Raw genomic sequence first — 21,513 nt, 5'->3', positions numbered from 1 at the left:
TGTCTCCGAAGGGCCTTATACAAAGGTTAGAGATCTTCATTTGGTGTAGCAATGCTGGCATACCTTGCTGTAAATCTGCTTTTTCACTTTGTTTGAGTCGGCGTGAGCAGCTTCTTACATCTAATTGCACTAACCTTCTCTTGCCTCTCAAATACAGTGAAAATTTGTTTACATATCTAATATTCTTCTCTCTTTGAAACAGTTTATGATTTGGTATAGAGTATAACTATGAAAATGACTTCACTTTTGTCTATACCAGCAGGTGAATTGCAGATCTTGAATGAATAATCTAAGGACCCGATCTCCTTCAAGAACTAAATAGTCCAATTGTAAATATCACTTTTTCAAAAGTGCTCCGTTTGTTTCCTGAATACTTTCCAAGCTGAATAGTGAAGGGAGGCAGAGTACATTTCGCATCTATATTTTTAGAAGCTTTGGAGGTGAATGGATTTTTGCACAAATTGTTATCCGGAGCAGGATAATGAGAACTGACATTACCTCATGTCGTGTAACAGATGTGACGCAGCAATCAGAATGCTTTTAGAGGATGTGCACTGAGTATTTGCTTTTCTTCACTGTATTGATAAATCTGGTACCCCCTCCCCAACCAAAACAAAAAAGCTCATCCGTCTCCAGTTGCCCTTAGGTATATAATAACTAGCTCAACTATGCCTGTGGTGCTTTTGCACTTTTACTCAGATTCTTTTGTGTGTAATAACTTAGCAGTTTCATTTTCTCATTCTTTTCAGGTTAATATATTGAAAACTATAGACTGTATAAAATGAAATATTTTCTTTTACATTAAACAATTTCAGAGTTGTTGTTGAATCAAATGATGGATAGGCACAATGTTAAAAGACATTTTTTTCATGACTCTTTAATAAATTCAGTGATGGAGGATCAAGAGTATTAAGTACCTGGAAAGTGGTGCTCACAGCTATTTACTTGATGCAGTTTAGTTGATCTCAGATTTTTTTGATGTTGGTGTCTTTTTGGCATGTACTGATGTTTGTGCCTGTAAAGATTTAAGTTGTCATAAGGAAGGCTGAGTGGTACAATGGTTACAGGATGCTTGGTGCAGTTTTGGGGTGAAGACACCTTAGAAGGCTCACCAAAATGTCAAGTGAGGATTAATTCCTTCCTGAATCCTGAGCACACCGGAGTAGATTCCTCAGGCTGCTGTGGTTTGCAAGGCTTACAAGCATTGTTTGGTCTTCCAAAGTGCATCTATCTTGAAGGAGAAATTAGGATGCCAGGGACTTTCTGAGCTTTATGATGGATGCATTGACAGAGCTTCCTCCCTGTTTCCCTTTGCTCTTTCCCTCACCTTGTGCATCTCTGAAGATGGTAGGTAGCATGACAGGAGCTACAGAAATGAGTGGTGGCTCTTGTTGCTCTTGGTGTGTTGGCAGTGAAGAACCTTAAAGGAGGATTAGCTAGTCATTTCTGGTTTCTTAATTCTCAAAAGCTTTTTGGCAACTTTTAAAATTCACACAGATCTTTATGTACACATGCATTTCTTTTTAAGAATTGATGGAATCCTTGAATTGCCTCTTTAAAAATCTGCCTCGTGGCGCCCAGCTTTCCAATATTGTTGTGACTCCATTCCCATGAATCCTAGGAAGCCCAAGTATAAATATCATTTTTAAAATAAATGCAAATGCAGGTCCCAAGTAATTTGTTTTAATTGTTATTCTAAGATCATTGGAGCCTGCATTTCTTGGTAGTGTTACTATATTAAGTTCTGATAACTTTAACAAAGCTTTGTTTATTAGTTCAAGTTAAACCCCAAAAAAACCCAGTGGAGTAACTTCTTGTTACTCTACATGAAGGAAAAATGTTCAACTATTTGTAACTGCAGAGTATTATAAGCAAAGTTGTATGATTTGTTTTAGGCTTCTGCGGCATAATTGTACTCTGTTCCAGGGCTGGGAAGCCTTGAGGTTTGTGTGGTCTTCACTCAGTGTAAGTCTATAGGGCTGGTAGAGGGGAATAAAATGTGTTTACAGTGGAAAATAACTTGCAAGATTTTTCTTTTCTGTCTGTGGAAGGACTACTGCTGCTCCATAATAATGAGAAAGTTGCAGCTATTTTAAGCCTGTGATGAAAGATGCCTTTGGATTGTTCTTGGCAATATCACCTTGGCAGGTTGCCAGACACTGCTCTACAATTTGTCAGAAAAATAATATTATAAAAGGAAATATTTAATGTTCATTTTAAAAGCAGTTTTTTAAAATATTTGCTCCTTTTATTGAAAGGAAGCCACCTCTCTGAGGGTACATCCTTGATTGTCAGTTATTTAAAATGAGAACTTGATCTTATCTGTTGCCCGAAGGCTGGACGGGACTCGGGGAAGTCTCTAGTTTGGCCTCTTTCTGGAAGCAGGGTCAGCTCTGAGTTCAGGCCGGGTTGCTCAGAGCTTTTGCTCATCTGGGTTTTGCGAGCGTCTGAGCATGGCGACTGCAGAGCTTCCCTGGGCCTCTCTTTCACTGCTTGACTGTCACGGGGAAAAACTCCCGTCTCCGAAGTGCCGGGTGAAGGGCTGTAACCGCTGCCTCGCTTCAGTGCCCGGTACAGCCCAGGACACTGTGGCCCCTGGTGCTTGTGCAGTCTCTGTGGCTCTAGTAAAACTGCTTTCCATCCCTGGCATAGAAAATATATATTTTTTTTCTGTGCCCGACAAGGCTGCTCTGTGCCTTTGGGGTCACAACACAGACCCCTCCAAGCAGCAGCACCAAGTCCGGCTTTGTGAAGGGTGTGGAAATGGTGAAAGGGAGGTTGCTACAGAGGTGCTGTCTGGACTGGGAATATTAATTTTTTCCATGTGCAATACTAGGAAATGCTTTAAAAGGTTAATTCTGAGTCACGCATTTCTGTCCTTAGTCAGTACCATTATATATATATATAAAAAAAAAAGGAATCTAAAAAGAGCCTTTTTGTTGAAGCGCACCAAGGCTGCGCAGCGCGGCAGGCAGCGCGCTCCCCCTCCTGGTGCGTTCTCTGAAGCTCCAGTTTAGGAAGTAGAGGGGACGGGGAAAGAAAGGAGGGAGCTTAAATGCACAGGTATGCAGACCTCTTGTTTCTTCACCCCCCCCCCCTTTTTTTCCTAAATATTCCTAAAACACTTGAATAGATTGAGATTTTTGTGACTTCCAAGAGCTATATAATAATTGTACGGTCTGTTCCATTTTCCCTAATGAGAATTTTTAATACAAATGCTCCAAGTAGGCTGAGTTTCCTAGTGTGTATATCCCATCACTTAAAAACAAGCACTGTACTTTTTGTTGGCCTGACTAGCAATAGTGTTCAAACTGAATTATAAAATATACCTAGAGTTACATTATTCTATGTAAGAACCAAAGCCTGAGCTGCAGTCATGTAGTCTTTTTTAATTGATGCCACCTTGCAGAATATTCTCGCAAGCTTTTGGTGTGTACCTGCAGCTTTCAGTGTCTAAACCTCTCCTGTAAGCAGTATGTAGTTCAAGTGGAAGTTTTAATTCCCCAATTTGTGCTTTCTTATTAGATACCCATTATGGCTTCATCATCAACACCTAAATATAATTCAAACTCTTTGGAGAGCTCCTCAATTAAAAGGGTGAGTGTAACATATTTTTCATGTTTTTAAACAGAATGTTGCAGAGATTATTACCTTTCATATTTGCGTCCAAACTGGGTATTTTTGGATGGTGCTTTTCTTGATTGTGAGCATTTACTTATATTGCAAAAATTCAAATACCGTCGACCAAGGAAGTTTAATATATTTCAATGTGCTTGAGAGAAATAATCATGTTATGAAATCAGTTTTAATATCTGTCCTTATTGTTTTCTACATTAAAATTTTCCGTAGCTGCTCTGCAATTTTGGCAAAGCTAGGCTAAAGTTATGTACTGCAGCTGAGTTTTATCTAGTTGTGTGGCTGGCCCAGTGTAGGGGGAGTATTCACCTTAAAGCCAGCTAAAAGATTAATCTGTGCTTTGGGCTGCTGCGAGGCAAAGTAAAATGCCACCTGTGTGCCAGAGCAGACGCTAAAGGTTAAATATTTTTAAAACAGTTCTTAAAAACCAAGATTAGCATTTTTAGTCCTTTTTTAAAAAGTACTAAACATGCTAAAATCACAAAAGTAAATGTTATGGTGGTTGTGAATGTATTGCTCAAATGATTTCATTTGATTTGCTTTTCTAAGATGAACAAACTTTTTTCCAGGAAAATGTAATATACAAAACTTTTCTAGAACTTGTGGTATATAAATTTAATTCCAATTTAATGCAACTTAATTATCCTGTAGGAAGGAGAGAAATTAAAACGTGCTCATATTTCAGCTTTATTCAATGTTTAATATTTAATAATTGCAGTTTAGGAGAGTGTTTTTTCCTCCATTGATTTCATATGTCTGTTTCTGCTGTGGACAAGCCTGGTCTTGTACATACTGACATTCCCTTCAAGATTATTCTGTCTGGAACTTAAAGTACTTGCAAGTAAAACATTTTCTGCTGTTGTACCTCTTTCTCTTTAGACTCTAAAAGATGGAACTAATTGGGAACAAAATGAGGAAATACCTCGGCTGCCAGGAGAAACTAGAGTTACAGGTAGGAAATTATACAGTGCAGCGTATGTTGAAGAAGTCTGGCATACATGTGTCTTACTGGACTATGTAATAATTTGGTATTGGGCAGAGCGGTAAGATTTGTTAAAAAATCCATGTATTTCAAATAACTCCTTTAGAAAATTTAAATTCTTGACTTTCATGCATAGATTCTGCAGTACAAAGAAATGCCAGGTCAAGATGTGTGATAACCCTATGTACAGTAGCTAGTGTCTAGTGACATGATTCCCTCAAATCTTTTGGAATTCAAAAGTGCAACATGCCACACACTATGCCTTGATCTCTTGCACAGTAATGTGTAACTGTAGCCCAAACTGTAGCTCTACTAGGTGCAATCTCATGCTTCCTTTAGACAACATGACAGGCACTTAACCACTGTGCACTTGGCAGCCTTGACATGTATTAATGCTATAGCACAGGGAAGATTAATGTATGGTGAGCAGTGCTTCCCTCTTTGGTTGAGGTTTTTCCTGGAATGGAGCTTTCACTCATGGAAGCTTGTTTATAGAATATAGCTGAAAGGTTGAAAAATTGAAATTTAGTGATTCTTTTCAGGATAGAGACTTCCATAAAAAAAATGCACCCTGAGCTATGCTTTAATGCAGGAGAACTGGCTGCAGAGTGCTAAAAGAAGTAATGATAGCAACAAAAGATTGCATTTGTTCTGGGTTATTAAATGGTGCAGACCAATAATTCCAGGGAGCATTTAAATTGCTGTACTGTGTCCCACCCTCCCACACATAGTGACAAGAAAGAGAAGAAAGCAAATGTAACTAGGAAGCCCACTGAAGTCAAGTGGGAGAGTTTAAGCAAGTTTAGTGTTTGAAATGTCCACATTTTCTCAGTTCAAATGCACAAAATTCAATTTTATACTTGCTTTCAATTTTAGAGTGATTCTTAAGTGTGTAGTTAGCTTTATTTTACTGCTGCTTAATTGTTGTCCTTAAACCTGATTTTTCTTTTCATAATGTTGAAGAAATGCTGTATTTCTTTACAGACAAGGATGTAATTTATATGTGTCCGTTCAATGGCCCTGTTAAAGGACGAGTGTACATCACGAACTACAGACTGTACCTAAGAAGTGTGGAAACGGTGAGCAATGTGTCCCCAGTTGCTTCCATGGGATGAATTAATATCCCCAATCTTATTGCTGCATTTTATCTACTTTGTGGTCAGTTCATTTATGTCTTAGATTATGCAGAAATATACTTTGGGAATTGCATGGGAGCGTTTTTACTCGAAATGGTCTGTAATATTTGTAATAATATCTTAATTGTGTAATGACTAAATAGCACTTGGCCCTGTGCCACTGAGAAATCCTTATAAAATGGAAGTTCTTTAAAGTTGTATGTGCTTAAATATAAAAATTTTGTGCTGTAAAACTACAGTTTAATCACTGATGAGCTGATGATGCTTCTTTCTTTTGGAGCTTCTTGGTAGCTATTCCATTTACACTTATTCTGTGATTGGTCAAGGGCTAGTCTAGGGATAGTCACAATAGCTTTTCAAATACAAATAGTTTTAGATGACTGTTGGTAAAGCAAGATTCTGATGTGGGCTTGGGGGAAGGGTAGTGTTTGATAAGCTGTGCTATGAAAGACTAAAATGAGCTGTTGACCCTTTAATTTGCTTAAAGGAGGAAAAAAAAAGGTTTAAGATTACTGAACTAAGATCATTTTGCTGGCAACTGACTCTTAAAGTAATCTTCCCTTTTAATTTTGCTCTGCTTTATTCTGTGTATCGATAAAGCAAGCGAAGGAAGTCAGAAGTATAACAGAATTCATCTTTTAGAGTTTTTTCCACCTTTTTTATTTTCCTACCAACTGTTTTTGGCATAAAACGTTTGTGGTTTGGTGCATGTAAAACTCTTCAAACCTGCAGATTGCAAACTCTCTCAACATGTTGAGAGGGAAGACTCTGTCAAACCCAGAAACACTCCTTTGTTTTCTGTATTTTCATGTCAGCTTTCTATTGTAGAAAACATAAGAGCAGTTTGTCCGAGTTCCTTTTCAGATTAATCCTTTCCTTACCTGAATTTTCCTTGCAGGACCCTGTTGTGGTGTTGAATGTTCCTTTGGGTGTAATTTCAAGGATTGAAAAAATGGGAGGTGCCTCAAGCAGAGGAGAGAATTCTTATGGATTAGATATAACGTGTAAAGTAAGACTTGGCTTTAATTCAATAGAAAGGTTTATGTGTGTGCTGTTTTTCTCACTGCTCACCCATTTATAGGAATGAAAAACCATGTACTCCTCACAGCTGAATTTGAAAAGAACCTTTTGGAACTGGAAGGGAAGTGCCTTTTGCATGAAGGGCTGCGCTGCATACCATCATCTCTGTGCAAGTGTTCAGAGAAGGATTGATCTTTCTCTAATTGATGAATGGCAGGTCATTTTGCACAGAAGCCTGGTTTGAGAACTGGGCTGGGGAAAAATAAACTGGCATTATTCCTGCACTACTTCATTTATTTTATTGGTTCTGCATAAATTTTATTGCTTTTATAAAGCTTAAATCTTTGAAGAGCCAACCAATGCTTAAAGGAGTCAGGGACTTTTGCAAGCTGAAAAGATAGTAAAAAGTTAATGTAACCTCTGTCTTCATTTTTCATAGTCTAAGAAAAGAAATGTGATGAAAAAAAGTATAGTTATGGGGACAGTTCCCGCTGAATAATCCAGGGTCCTGCCTTTGACTCTTCAATGGCATATATGTGCACAGCCTGTTTACTCTCAGTAGTGAATGTACACATTTTCCCTAGTTATTTTCTCTTTACTAACTTCAAAAAAAAAAAAAAAAAAGGCAATGTAGTCTAGTCAGATTATTAGCAAAGTTTCACTTTGGAAACAGGGACCCATTCCACAATCGTTCAATAGGCCATGAAACCTTAGCAAATAAGGTAGTCACTTCTGGTGAGTTAATATCAAAGCAGTGTAACTGTATTTTCACTACACAGCATGTGAAGCAGCTATTTGTAAAGTCATAAGCTCTCTTCTATTTTATGGAGTAGGAAGATAAAACTGACCATTCACAGCAGTTTAAAGTGTGTTGCAGCAGATGCTAAATCATGTTTAGTATATAAAATAGCATTTATACGTCAAATAAAAGTACCTTACTACTGTGCTGCTTTTAAAAGATGGTGTCTTTGTTTTAGGATATGAGAAACTTAAGGTTTGCACTAAAGCAAGAAGGGCACAGTAGAAGAGATATATTTGAAGTCCTCACAAAACATGCTTTTCCCCAGTCACATAACTTGGTAAGTTGTCATTTATTATTGATTTGTCTTAATGCAGAATTCCTGCCTAATAGCTTTAGCTGCTTGACTTACTAGCAGAGAGCATGGCTGACTAAAAAGACTTACCCCAGAATCTACTGTCAATATAAACTGTAGAGAACTGATGTTTCTATTTTATGGGTTTAGAATACTTTTGTCTCTGTAAAATTACTGATGCTGTGTGCTGTTCTTAATGTACACTAAGCATCCTCTGAACTGTACATCTTGCTTTATTTCCTGAAAAACAATAGACAGCTATGTTGCCTAGTCAGGATAATAAAATAGTACTTGCATAGTTTGATTTCTTGAAGGCATTTAAACCTCTGGCAGTCTCCAAGACAATTATAAATGTGAAACACTAAGTTTTACTTTAGGACAAGTAGACATTGTAAGCCAAATGTTGTTTTATTGACAGTTATTGATGAATAATATAGCCAGTAGATAATAATATAATGAATTTACACAGACTTATTCCAGGTAAAAACATCTTATGGAAGGAGCTGACCAACAAACAAATTTAGATGACAGTTATCTTCTGTTGCTTTGCCAGAATCAGTATGTAGAACTGGATGAGTCACTTTGGCATATCTTTGCTTAAATGCTTTGTGTTGTCTTCTGTAAAATTAACTTTGTATTTTATTGTGTTGCATTTAAGCTAACTGTATGAGTGCTTTTTCACGAAATATTGGAGGCTTGTGCTTTGAATTTGAACTGTGTTTACAGAATTTGACTACATGAAGTTGCAGCAAGAATCTTCTTTTATTCTCCAAATATATATAAATATACACGGGCTATGCTTTGTAAACATTTTTTTTTCTTGGCATTCTGTATTCAGATAGTCTGTAGAATAGAAGAATAAGGAAAAAAAAGTGTTTTTTTTGTGGGAATATCTTGTAGTGTTAATGAATAGCTCTTACAAAATGAAAATGAGGTTTTTAGTTAAATATACTTGAGTACTTATAATAGGGTAGGTGCCAGGAGTTGTGCTTGCAAATAAAGAAAACTTTTGGAGAAGAAAGTGCAAGTCTCATTTTACTGTCGGTATTTTTATACATCTTATGATAGAGAGTGATTGAAAGCATAATGGGACATATGGACTTCAGGTAGGATTTTGAAGGGATGATGGAAAGAAGAAAGCTCTACATAGAAATGTCAAATTGTAGAAGAGTTTAGGTTGGAACAGGTAGGTCAGGAAAGTAGGACCCTAGATTAGGCTGCCCAGGGCAGTGTCAAGTCTGAATATTTCCAGTGAGGGAGTTTCCACCACTCCTCTGGATTATCTCTCCCAAAGCTCAATTGTTCTCAGGTGAAGAATTTTCTTTCCAGCATCCAGATGGAGTTTCCCCAGAGCAACTTGTCTGTTACCTCTTGTCCTGTCTCTGTGCATCCTTGTGAAGGTAGTTTCACCATCTTCTCTCTAATTACAAGACCATGAATGGAGCCCCCTCAGCCTTCTCTTCTCAAGGATAAAGAAATTAATTGCTATTTGGATAACATCTGATAACAGAATGTTTTGGCAGAACCCCATTGTTTGATGCTCGGATGATCAGAAAAGGATTTGGAAGAAAACTGTGTGGAAATGATTTACCGAGAGGAAAGGAACAGAGCTTGACCAAAGAGAAGGTGGAAAAGTCTTTTAGGTACTAGATAGTTTGGAGAGAGGGATTATGTATGCTGAAGAATAATACCGATATTCTGATATCAGTACTGATATCAACTGATATATACTGATATAAAAGTGGACATTTGGAATGATAATATAAAGGAAGCTATCTAAATAAAGCAAGCTTAGGAGTAGTTTTCTAGGGTAAAATGAGGTGAAGAAATAAAATTTCAAGATGAAAGATCATAAACTTACAGAAGATAGTGGGAAAACAAATCGGTAGTAATAGCCTGTGGCTGAATGGTTTTCTGTGTCCCATGTGAGAGGCTTGAAAGGAGTCTTCATTTTTTTCTGTTTCATATATTGCAAGAAAGATTCCATGCATCAAACATGAGAATGTGGTCAGTAACTTTGTTACATGTAAATATTTCATCTTTAAAAGAAATATGAAGCTTTATACTTGGTCTCCATGCTTCCTAAACTGTGATTAGTGGCTTCAATAAGCTGTGAGATAGCAGGGAATGTAGCATAGGTCACTACTTTGGTTTAAATAATGGTCTTTGCTCTACTAAGTGAATTATGAAACAAATTCTCACTCTTAAATATAAATTCTTGAAAATTGGAAATTTAGAAATAGACACCAATTTCTGATTTAAAATTTCAGTTTTTTTTTTTTTTTTGAGATATATTTTGGCTTGCCCTACAGATCATAGTTTTGAATATATATTGTAGATGTTTTGGGTCTGCTATTCTTTAAATCCATTGTATTAGACTTTCTTAGCAGTTTGTTGCCATGACCATTTTCTGAAGTACTATAATGATGATAGTAAATGACCTGTTTTCACTTCCATTTGTTATGCATTAAAATTTATAGGCGGTAGTTAAAGCAGACTGTTGAACTTGAGTCGTAAGCAGTTTACCTGGTTAAATTCCACTCAATGTAATCCCTTCAAGATGTCCTTTAAGAATAATTGATGAATACATTTTTCTTTACAACGAACAACCTAAAACAGCAGTTGTCCCAGATGGAAAATAACAATTTATCGCTTCAGCTTCTTTTCATTATTCTTGTGTCTTTTGGCAGTCTAAGCTGTTAGATGTAGAGGCATATTCGTGTTTTCTTAATTTAAGGGAAACTAAATGCTATTGAGAAAGTTGTTCACAATAGGTTTTAGGTTGAAACATGTGGCCCAAAAAGACATAGGACTCAATGTCCCCTTTGTGTATCCCACCAAACTCTTCATTCTGTTTTCCAGGTTAAATGGAAAGTTACATCATTTCCATGCTGTGTGGCAACCCACACTTAATGCCACTGTTCACTAAAAAGGGCAGAACGCTCTTAACTCACAGCTATGGACAACCTAGCAGAAGTGGCCTGTTTGTCTTGACTGAAGTGGTAATTAGCGTTGTGCTTAGACAGTCTTCACTCCAATCATGATATCGCCAGCTTTGAGCATGCCAAAAGTTTTATTTCATAAATTGGTGCCCATAAATTTTTAAATTTCTTTTAAAGTGCTTTAAATTATAGTATTTTAGAATTTACCTGTGGAGGTTTGCATGCTTGAATGTGGACAAATCAGATTATAACTGAATTGTAAGTGTCCTTTGTGGGATGGTTTTACAGTGTCTAACCCAATTACAGAGCTGGAAATAACATGGTGATGAAATGTGAACTTATATTAGGCTACGTCATGAAGTGCAGTGTTTGTCTAGTGATGGTTGTGAGTGGTGCGTAGAATAGCACATGTCCTGCTTTCTTTTGCACATTTTAAATCTGTTAAAGCTCATTATTGCATAGCCTGGACTACTTTGAATGCAATGCTGTATAAAGACTGTGCTGTGGCTTCATGTGATGGCTGGGTGAAGATGGGACCTCTGCTTTTAAAATGCTGAGCTCTTGTTTTTCTCTGTTCTCCCTCTTGCAGCTGTCAGCCATGTGGTTGTTTCCTCCTCTTATGCCAAACTGAATGTTATATAATCACAAAAAGTAAGCCAGTGCAGCTCACTAACCCAGCACAGAATATTGTCAGCTTGAGTTAGTCTTGTGCTGTTTTTAGTGAATTGAGTAGACTTGGTTTGAAATTGGTGTGCCTCAAAATTGGGATTTGGGGGAGGGAAAGCGCAAACAGGAGCAGGCAGGAAGAGTCGATGGGGGCAGTCCCTTTTCGTAGGTGCTGAGCCTGTCACTTTGGTCAGACCATGCTGTGGAACTGCAGCCTTGCTCTTCAGCTGGTTTGGCAGCACTGACGCTTATGCAGCTGCAGTAGCAAGATGGTACAGGACAGTGAGGGTTGAGGCTGATATTTAGCTGACATAGAGCCTTATCTTTAAAGCTGCTCCCAAGCAAGTTTTTTTTTTTTTTTTTTTTTTTTTTTTTAAGGGTGTCTTGCTTCTTCCTTCATCTCATTTTCAGACGAATAGGAGATGAATACATCCTGAAATAATATTTCTAAATGGAGTGTATTGTTCCTTTTTATTTCCAAGGGTTTTATCCCTCACTTTCCCAATACATTGGGAGCATATAAGAAATCCCAAGTCTGTTCTCAGCTTCTCCTCAGTGTCTCTGCATTGTGCTTGGTGCCTGCTTCTATGAACTTGCTCTTGGCTCCTACCACCTTGAGCGCAGGTCATGTTCAGATCTCCCTGAACCACTTGCATCGTGTAAAATCTGATCTCTCGCCTGACTGACACCTTGGTTGATAGAGCGCAAACAGCTGCTGTCTCCAGCCTGCTTTTGCATTTGCAAGCTTGAGCTAGGTGGAAGAAAATCTTTGCTGTGAGAGTGTAAAACAATATAAATGTTTAGTAGCCCCACAAAAGACGTGATATATTTAGCCTCTTTGGTCTAGTTTCTGCACAGCAGCTGCTTCACTTCCTGATCTTGAAATGACATGTTACTTGTAATAATATTCACCACCATAATACACAATACATTTGTTTCTAGCAGAGCAGGAAACAGTTTAGATACACTGGTAACCATACTGACTTCCACCTTCCGCACCCTCACTCACCCTAGTCTGAGGATTTAAAATACAAGAGAATCAGATTATGCCAGTATTGCTATTGGGTTTGCAAAGATGACTGACAGCAGTGAAGTCTGGCACAGGTGCCCATCTGAAGCAGTGCTTGGTTTTGCAAACGTTCTTGTGACTTGAAGTTTTCTTCCAAATGACTTTCATCAGTCACAGCAGAATAATTGCAGAAGGTTCAGAAGTGATCAGACGTTAATTATGTAAATATTGCAGTGTCTGATCTTAGTTTCCAGATAAGTCATTTGTAACTCGCTCTTGTAGCAGTGGCATATTAAAGCCAACTGTATTTTTAAGCACATTGGGAAAATGACAGCTTTTCACTGAGTAAAAGCTTAGCGATTTATACTGTATAAGAAGCATAAACCGATAAGAAGTAGAGAAAACAATTGGCTCTGCCATTTTTTTAACGCTTTCTTGTTTTGCTGCTTTTTTGTCTTGTATAAATATTGGTAGAGTATTTACTAAATTGTATGTATTTCTTAGGTATTTAGGAGTATATAGAATTATATTCAAATAATAATTGGATAGAGTAAAAATATAACTATTCTAAATACAGCATAACTATTTTTAAATATACTGCTTGCCAGACTGTGCTGTCAGATCACAACTGCTGTTATATAACTCAGAAATATTGTGATTTGAGCATGCAACATAACCCATGCTAATTATTATATACAAAATAGTGGAAATAAATGTTAAACCCAAGTATGTTGTCTATGGGAGAATTGAAGAAATGATGTGAAATTTTGGGTTAGCACCTGCACAGAAGAAAACAGAATAACTTACACAGTAAAGCATAAAAAGCTTACCAAAAATGTCAAGGGCTCGAAGGCTTCTAAGTGCAGTTTCTTCTGCTTTTTAACCCATGCGCTTATAGTGAAATTGGTGCTTTCATTCTATGCACAGAGATTTTAATAAAAATTCTTTTATTTGCTTGAGGTCCTAAATGACTTTATTCAGTGTGAGTGAAGCTGGAATTGGTGGGATAGGAGAAGATTGTTCTGCCAGTATAATAATCTATATATATATAAAAAAAAATCTTTCCCTTATGTCCCAGGCTGTTACGTTGTGTTTGAGCTGACTGAAACAAGCGCTGCCTGGTTTGAAAGGGCTGTCCCGTGTTCCAGCATCTGCCTGTACAGCAGTCGCATGCCCAGTGTCCAGCTGGAGCACAGCAGGAGTCAACGGATTCAGTCAGGTGTTAGGACCGATCATGGTGTGCAGGACAGCGGTGCTCAGGAGCACTGGAAGTGATGGCAGAGCATCTTGCTCTGAGCCTGGGCTGTGAGATGATCTGGGCATAGTCAGTGCCGTGGAACCCGAGTAGTTAGGAGGAAGGGTGTCAGCTCAGGCTGGCTGCCTGCAGCTGGTTCCTGCGCAGGTCGTCTGTGCTGAGCTTGGTGCTGCTGCTGATTCTGTATCTCGGCCTGCTGACCCAGAGCTGGCCTGGGTGCCTGTACCATGTGTTTTTCTAAGTGTACGTTCAGAGTTTGAACAAACCTGTTACCTTCTACTTCATGCAGGATTGTTCTGAACCTCAGTGTGTGCGTGGAGACGGCTTCTTTTCAAATTTCTAGCTATTTCTGTCTAATTTGGACACATCTACTAGCTCCACTGGATTTAATTCCTGGGGAGGCAGGCTGAGCAGCAGGAGATACAGTCACGCATTTGATTGGGGGAAAGGAATGAAACTGTGGTGGGAAGTTAAAAAGTGTGTGGAGCAACCAGAGGGGAGGCTACGATGGAGGCTCAGAGTATTTGAAGTGTTGCTGAGGAAGATGGAGGATTGAGTGGGGAAGTGACAGAGATTTGGAGGGAAGGAAAGGTATGAAGTGGAATTGGCTAAGCTCTTACCATACTTTGGCATTTGAAAAGCTTGTCTGTGGTGATGCTGCTCTGAGAGGTCAGCAGGGGATGGGCTCTTCGCAGAGGCAGGTAGTTCCTGTGGCTGACTGCATAGTTTGCTTCTGACCTTCCTCTTCCCTCCACACCCCGGAGGATATAAATACAAGCCGAGTTGGCCCATGCTAAATGTCTATAGGATGTTTTTTCTAAAGTATCTTAAGCTCTCAGCTGTTATGTCAAATGACAATGAAAATGTAAACAGAATGTGTTTTAAGTGGCAAACTTTGGTGTTCTGCGCCATTTGTTTGTTGCACTGCAAAATGGCATTCAGACTATGTGCTGAGAAGACTCTGTGCACCTGAAAGTCTCAATAATGCTAAGTTAATTAAAGCACACAAGTGCATAAATAACAACTGTTTAATATGTGCTCTTGGATAATTTAGGACATAAGTAGAAGTATGTGGCTAATTAGTGAGGATATGCAGCTTACCTGCACGATAACAAACTCTTCTGAGATCTAATATATTTGTCATATGGTTATGGTCTTTACAATAGAGTTTGTCAGTTTGGTATATCAGAATAATAAAATGTCCAATTCAACAAAAAATACAATATTTTACAGGAATTCATATTTCTCAATATCTTACCTTACAATAAATAAAAGTAAGGTGCAAATGCATGCTAAATACGGCTTATTCAGAAAATTTTCCTAACGTATTTCTTATATTTGCTTAAGTAGAAGATTCTTAGCATTAAAATGGCTATGAATATGGGTTGGTTATTATACTGAAGTTGCTTTTTATACTGAAGTTAATTTGACATTAAAAGGAGTGGAATAAGTATAAATGAATATTGAATATTTTAAATGTTCTTTCTTCTACTCTGACTCTTCTGCTGTGCTGTGTTGGAGTATGAAGAATGGAAATTTTATGTTCATCTAATGAGCTGCTTATGTGGAGACAAGAATATGAAAAATTTAGATTAAAAAATTACTTCAAATTTTATTGTACGGAAACATTATAGAATTGTCAAACTGGAAAAAGAAGCATTTTGCTCTTCATGTTTTGCAGTATATTTTTGCTCTGAGAACTAGGCCTAAAGTGGGCTGGGGATGTTGCCCTGTTTTCAATTTCATCAGTGACCTCTGCAATGAAGTCCAATCCACTTCACAGAATATTTATTCTGTGAAAAAAAACAAGCCTTAAGTGAGGCAGATGCAGGAGGTGTGTGCTTTTTGCAACAAGTAAAACGTTATTAATTAGACAAACTATACTGTTTATACAAAATGTACATATGCATTGTGTGTATTTGTTTTGTTGTATTTGTTGCAACTTGATAAAAATAGGAAAATGACCATTTTTCATCTTCACATTTATAAATACTGTTCTTTTACCAATAATACACCATGTATGCTTAAATGAATGTTGGAATTCCTGACCGCATTAAAAAATTCTCTTCCAGAATTGTTCAGGTAATCCTAGCCCAAGCTTTGCTCTATAGCTCTCACATTCATCATAGTGTTCTGTTATTTCTGGACCACAGCAAATTTTGCTGATTATTCCATGCTAATCATGACACTTTTTCTTCCTCTAATTGTCTAGGAAGAACTTACATTACCTGGAATGTCAGTATAACTGGTGGAACTAAATTATCAGAACTAGTAATTGTGAATTCTGTAATTCTGGAAGCATTTGTAGCAGATGTGAGAAAGCTGCTGTAATTTAGTGTCTTTGAAAGCAAGGTCTGAATGAAGACTGCCCTTGCATGATAGGGCATCTCTTCCACAGGCATAAATAAAATTAACTCTCATTTTTTTAGAGGGTGAAAACAAAATAGACTTTTTCATCTGATCTTATTGTGGGTTATATTGTTGATAAAATATTTATCTCCATTTTGGAGCAGTACCTTTTTTTTTAGTCTTCAAAATTTATTCTAATGAACAGCTGTCACATTGCACTGTAAATTTGTATATTTTACATATCAGGGCTTAAGCTGAGTAATCTCCACAAGGAAGCTTCCATTAGGTTACAACTTAAAAGATGTCTCAAAGGCAGGAGGATATTAAGTGATCTGTTAGGATTCTAGTACTCCTGTTTACTCCTGTTTTAAGATTTTCCTCTTCGTCTCTTTAGTTCTTTGGTGAATTCTTAGCATAGTTACTCTTGGGATACAGGAAATTCCTGGGGGAAGGGAGGTTGCATGTAGCTGTGTATTAATAGTTCAGCAAATGAGCTGCATCTGCTGCTTTAGATGGTGACCTTCCTGGTTTGCTGTATTCTGTCACCATTGCATTTTTTTTTCTGCTTCTGATACATGCATCCATTTAAAAAAACATTATCATATAGAAAACTTTTTTGTATCTCCTTCACCCCCCTGGATTGTAGACTACTTGGTGGAGAGTTTGTTGTGATTAGTTACACGGAAGTCCTGGTGCCTTAAAAAAAGGAATGGGGAGTCTGAAGGCGTAGCCAGGGAATGCTTTGTGTACACTAGAAATTTGACAATACATGTATTTGCTATTAAATGCTGATTTAAATTAAAAATCTGTCTACCAAATGTAATAGGATAACGTACCTTGTATGTGCAGTAACTTAAAATTAACTGTGAGTTATATAACAGGATCTACTAAAATCTGTTTGAAAAGAGAAGCAGAGCCAAACTAAAAGAAATGAGGAAGTTTTTAGGAATCCTGGGTGAGGATTCGGTAATGGATATAAGTAAGTCTCAAGACGGGACAACAAAACAATAGAAATAGATAGTGTAACCCATCAACATCATATTTTGTTTCACTTTCATTGACAGTTTGATACTCAAGTTTACAGTAAATCAAGTTTTTGTAAGTGAGAATAAATTGGACAAGGGGTGCAGAAAGATGTTTCCTTCTAATGGTAATGAATAGGAATTAAAAATTCTAAAGTTTCCATTTAGCATCTAATATTTTGCATAATGTTAGAAGCTGTACCTACTGAAGAGCTATTGTTTGGGGAGGAAATAAAGTATGGAGAATAAATAGGTAAAGCCATTTTATAACACTTCAGCTTCCTGGCAACTCCCACAACATTTTAGACTTTCTGACTTTTATGTGTTTATCACTTTGTTTTCAAAGCAGACTCATTTTCAGTATTTGACTATCATATCTGTATTGTTCATTATATTTTGTTCTTTTTTTATGCTCTTCTGTATCAGGTTTAAGTTGATAGGATGGGGTTAGCAGGATAGAGAGTCCTGTTTTGTGGCAGCTGTTGGGGCATAATTGGTGATGAACCCTCATAGTTTGTTGGAATTTGGTGTAATAAGTTCCTTTTGCTTTTTACAGCCTTTTTTTGCTTTTGCAAATGAAGAGAAATTTTCTGAAAATGGATGGATGGTCTATAATCCCATGCGTGAATACAGGAGACAAGTAAGTTATTAAAGCTACAGTTGCTCAGTGTTTTCATATCTGAAAGTTTTGCCATTATAGTTTAAGTATTTAACTTACCAGCTCTTTGTGGAGAAAGCTGAGAAATGGAGAAGATAGAAATGCGAGAGTAAAGAAAAAAAACAAGGTAAAAAAAACAAACATGGAACATTTAAGTTAGGAAATGAGAATGTCACAGGAAGTTAGTCTTCTGTTCTTTGAGAGAAGTTATTGATACCTTTCAGACTGCAGCTATTAAGCAGGGAGGAGGAAGAATGTGACAAATACATAATTGAAGTATCCTAAGTATAAAGTTGATAGTCTGATTCTTTCAGAAGCTGTTTTTTTTTTTTTTTTAAAAAAAAAGCTTATTATATAAATAATTACTATAAAGAGATGTTTCTATGCCTACCAGTCTGCTACCTTCATCTTTCGGCAGTTGTGGAAAAGTTAGTGAAATAGGATGAAGATCTGCAATCTTTACTGTGCTTTAAATATTTTAAAATAAAATATTAAAAATACATTTAATACCAAAAAAGTTTACATGAAAAATAATAAGAACTTCCTTGGATTTTTTTCTCCATAATTCTTAATGGACTAAGGTGTATCCAGACTTCCACATCATCTGTTTGGTTCAAAGTTTAGGGGGCCCAAGAACCCTCCAAAAAGTAAATACACCCACCCAAGCCCCACTAAGTGTGTGGAGAGCTTGTCACTCTGAATTTCTTGGCTGCAATTTGTGAAACGTCTTCCTCAGCTACAACTGAAGTGTGTGGTGGGATTTTTGTTTGTTTGTTTGTTTGAAGTGAAAAGGCTGCTTTTAACCTGGTTTTAAACTTGGGACAATATCAGACTACAATGAAGAAAACGTTATAGTCAGGCTTCCTCTTTCTTTCGGGGCTTTCTCATTATTAATCTTTATTATTTTTTTTTTTCCGAAAGCAGAATGGAAAGGTGGTGCTTTGAGAGAGGAGGGGAAAATGATTTTCTTACCTTCATCTGAGGGTTAAAGAAGCATCTGCTAGTTTCTAAACTTGCAGTGAAAACAGTTGTGTGTAAGGCAGCGGATTTGCTCTAGCTGCATAGCTGTCACGTATCAGCAGAGTGCTGTTTTGTGTGATTTTTGTCATCTTTTCTTCTATTGTTTTGAATCACCATTACTTCAGCTAGTCAGGTTAAATTGGTAGGTTGTTGCCACCATGTGGCCATAATACCACGTTAAATTCCAGAACAGGGTTCAATGTATTCTTGGCTGTATGAACTGAACAGCTTTTTGCTGCATTGTAGGGACTGCCCAATGAACGGTGGCGCGTGACTTTCATTAATGAGCACTATGGACTGTGTGACACATATCCATCGCTCTTAGTAGTGCCATATAATGCAACGGACGATGACCTCAAGAAAGTGGCTGCCTTTAGATCCCGAAATAGAATCCCTGTGAGTATTATATAATAAAGGTTGTCTTACTGTGGAAGGAGTTTGAAGTGTGCATAGAAACCATGCTCCGCTGAACACAGCACAGTGCTTTTTTGGATTTGGTTACAACTAAATAGGTTGAACAGGCTGGTTTTACTGCTCAAAACTAGTATGAGGGCCAAGCCTTGCCATTTCCCTTTCTGACTTTAATTTTCCTTTTCTAGTAACAACTGCTAGTGCTGCAGATTCCTCTTTCTTAATGGAGTATGAGTTTTAGGCTGCCATCTGTGGTCGTTTGTTGACTTAACTGTTATTCCCACAGTCAGTCCTAAAACAAAACCTCCTTTCTAGTCTGTGTCCTGAATTCCTTTTTTTTTTTTTTTTTTTCCTATAAATTATTGAATAGTGTTGAATTGAAAATAAATCCTTGTAACTTTTTTGGGTGTGTCCCTGCTGTAACTAGAATTCCTTGAGATATCTTTATGTAGCAGATCTGGAAATAAACTCTTCACAGCACTGCATAAAACTAATTTCTAGTACAGTACAATCCATTTTTAATCAATTTTAACTCGACAGACTTGAAAGAGGTGATTGTTTCTTAGCCAGTGTCAGGAAGAAGATTCTCAAATACTTTCAAACAAATGTGATGTGAAATACCTGCTAGATTTTATTTACTGACAAGGTAGGGTTATCATGCATTTACATGCCCATGTTTATCAGCTGGGTGTATCATCTCCAACTGTGTGGCAAGGCTTTTATATAATCTGTATAGTGTGAATCAACTCCTTAGTAACAGTAATGTTATTCCAGTCAGGAAATAACTGGTCACTGGCCATCATGCAAACTGGCAGCTCTGGTGTATAGATGCACAGCCAGGGATCTGTTTCAATAGTGAATACTTCTTGAAGACTTTTTTGAAGTCTGACACACAATTTTATCAATTGCTGAGAATCTGCTTTCTTAAGAGTTATAAAGCTGGATTTTTTGGGGACTGGTTTTTGGGCAGTCTTGTAATTTCTTGTGCTTTAATCTGTTTCCTGGGTTGCACACTATGTCATGCTGTGGTCAGTCCTTTCAGTCTAAGAAAAACAAAAAAGACAGTATGCACTCTGCTCCACTAGCTACTGTTTGTAAAGAGGACTGGAAAACAAAAGGCATTTCTAAGTGAAGGAGAGATAATCAGACTGCTGCAGGAATTTTAATTCCTTATCCCAAAAAGGAGAAAGTTCTCTTGTTCAATTAGAACATCTTAGTTCCTAAGTTCTGAGTTGTTTCTTAGTTTTGGCAGGCATTGCTGTGCTTATTTGCAGATTGCTGTTTCATAATTTCTTGTACAATCTGAGACGCAGAGAAACTATTAAAATATACTAGATCATGTAAGCATATACAACTTCAATGAGTAGCATATGTAAGAGAATTAACTTTCTTTTTAAGATGCTAATAAATTTTATAGGGCTAAATGGGAATAAGTTGAGATGTCTGAGAATTCTTTTGAAGAAAAAAAGTGTTAATTTCCATATTTCAAAGAATGTAAATTCCAACTTTAATGTATAGCTTTCAAGAAACTATTTATTGATAATTTTCTTGGCATGTACCTAGGTTTTGTCATGGATTCATCCAGAGAATCAAGCTGTTATTATGCGCTGCAGTCAGCCCCTCGTTGGCATGAGTGGCAAGCGGAATAAAGACGATGAAAGATATCTTGATATCATCAGGGAGGCTAACGGGCAGATCTCAAAACTGACCATCTATGATGCTAGGCCCAGCGTCAATGCAGTCGCCAACAAGGTGAGCGTTTTTGGTAGTCGTGTTTGGCAACTCAGTACAAGCCCCAGCTCTCCTTATTTAAGCAGATTCTATTCTGAAGAGCCTGTGTATGTAAAGCACTGTCCGCTGGTAGGCATCCTTAGTTGGGTTCTTCCATTCATGTTACACAAACTATTTCAGACCTAACGAGGTCTGAGGAAGAAGAGAGGTAAGTGAGAGAAAATACTTAGTTTTGTGGGCTTGCACTGTAGAGAGCATTATGGGCAGAAACTTGTATATATAGATAAGTATTCTTCTCTAGTAGTATATAAACATAGTAAATATAGCAAAAGACTAGATATTTAATCTCACAGACTGTCTGTGCCAATCTGCTACCAAAATGTGTTCATTTTCCTTTTTAGTGTTAATAGAACTAGAGTAGATGGGACAGCTTGAATGACTTTGTGCCATCTTCTATGCTTAATGTACGTTGCTCTTTTGCACAAAACATAGCCCCCAAGTACTTGTTTTACTCAAATATTTGCATCTCAGACTTGTTTCTGAGACTTTAAATAAGCGAATGAAATTATAGTTGGACTATAT

At 37.3% G+C, this 21,513-nt stretch overlaps 1 protein-coding gene across 2 annotated transcripts in view; it reads left to right on the top strand.

Annotated features, from left to right (window-relative positions):
• The window catches only part of MTM1 (myotubularin 1), a 32,383-nt gene that overhangs the window by 4,616 nt on the left and 6,254 nt on the right, over positions 1-21,513 (top strand). For both annotated transcript variants that reach the window (XM_088527444.1, XM_088527443.1), the window contains exons 2-9: positions 3,526-3,597; positions 4,516-4,588; positions 5,603-5,697; positions 6,653-6,763; positions 7,752-7,853; positions 17,668-17,751; positions 19,036-19,185; positions 20,764-20,952. In XM_088527444.1, the coding sequence (XP_088383570.1) occupies positions 3,535-3,597; positions 4,516-4,588; positions 5,603-5,697; positions 6,653-6,763; positions 7,752-7,853; positions 17,668-17,751; positions 19,036-19,185; positions 20,764-20,952 (867 nt within the window). In that variant the 5' untranslated portion in view covers positions 3,526-3,534. The remainder of the gene's footprint in view (positions 1-3,525; positions 3,598-4,515; positions 4,589-5,602; positions 5,698-6,652; positions 6,764-7,751; positions 7,854-17,667; positions 17,752-19,035; positions 19,186-20,763; positions 20,953-21,513) is intronic.

Source organism: Tinamus guttatus, unplaced genomic scaffold (genome assembly GCF_059628265.1).
Source record: "Tinamus guttatus ecotype Peru unplaced genomic scaffold, ASM5962826v1 Tinamus_guttatus_pri_ptg000287l, whole genome shotgun sequence".
Classification (NCBI taxonomy): domain Eukaryota; kingdom Metazoa; phylum Chordata; class Aves; order Tinamiformes; family Tinamidae; genus Tinamus; species Tinamus guttatus.
The sequence above is the reverse complement of the archived record's forward strand: the minus strand, read 5'-3'. Positions and strand labels throughout refer to the sequence as shown.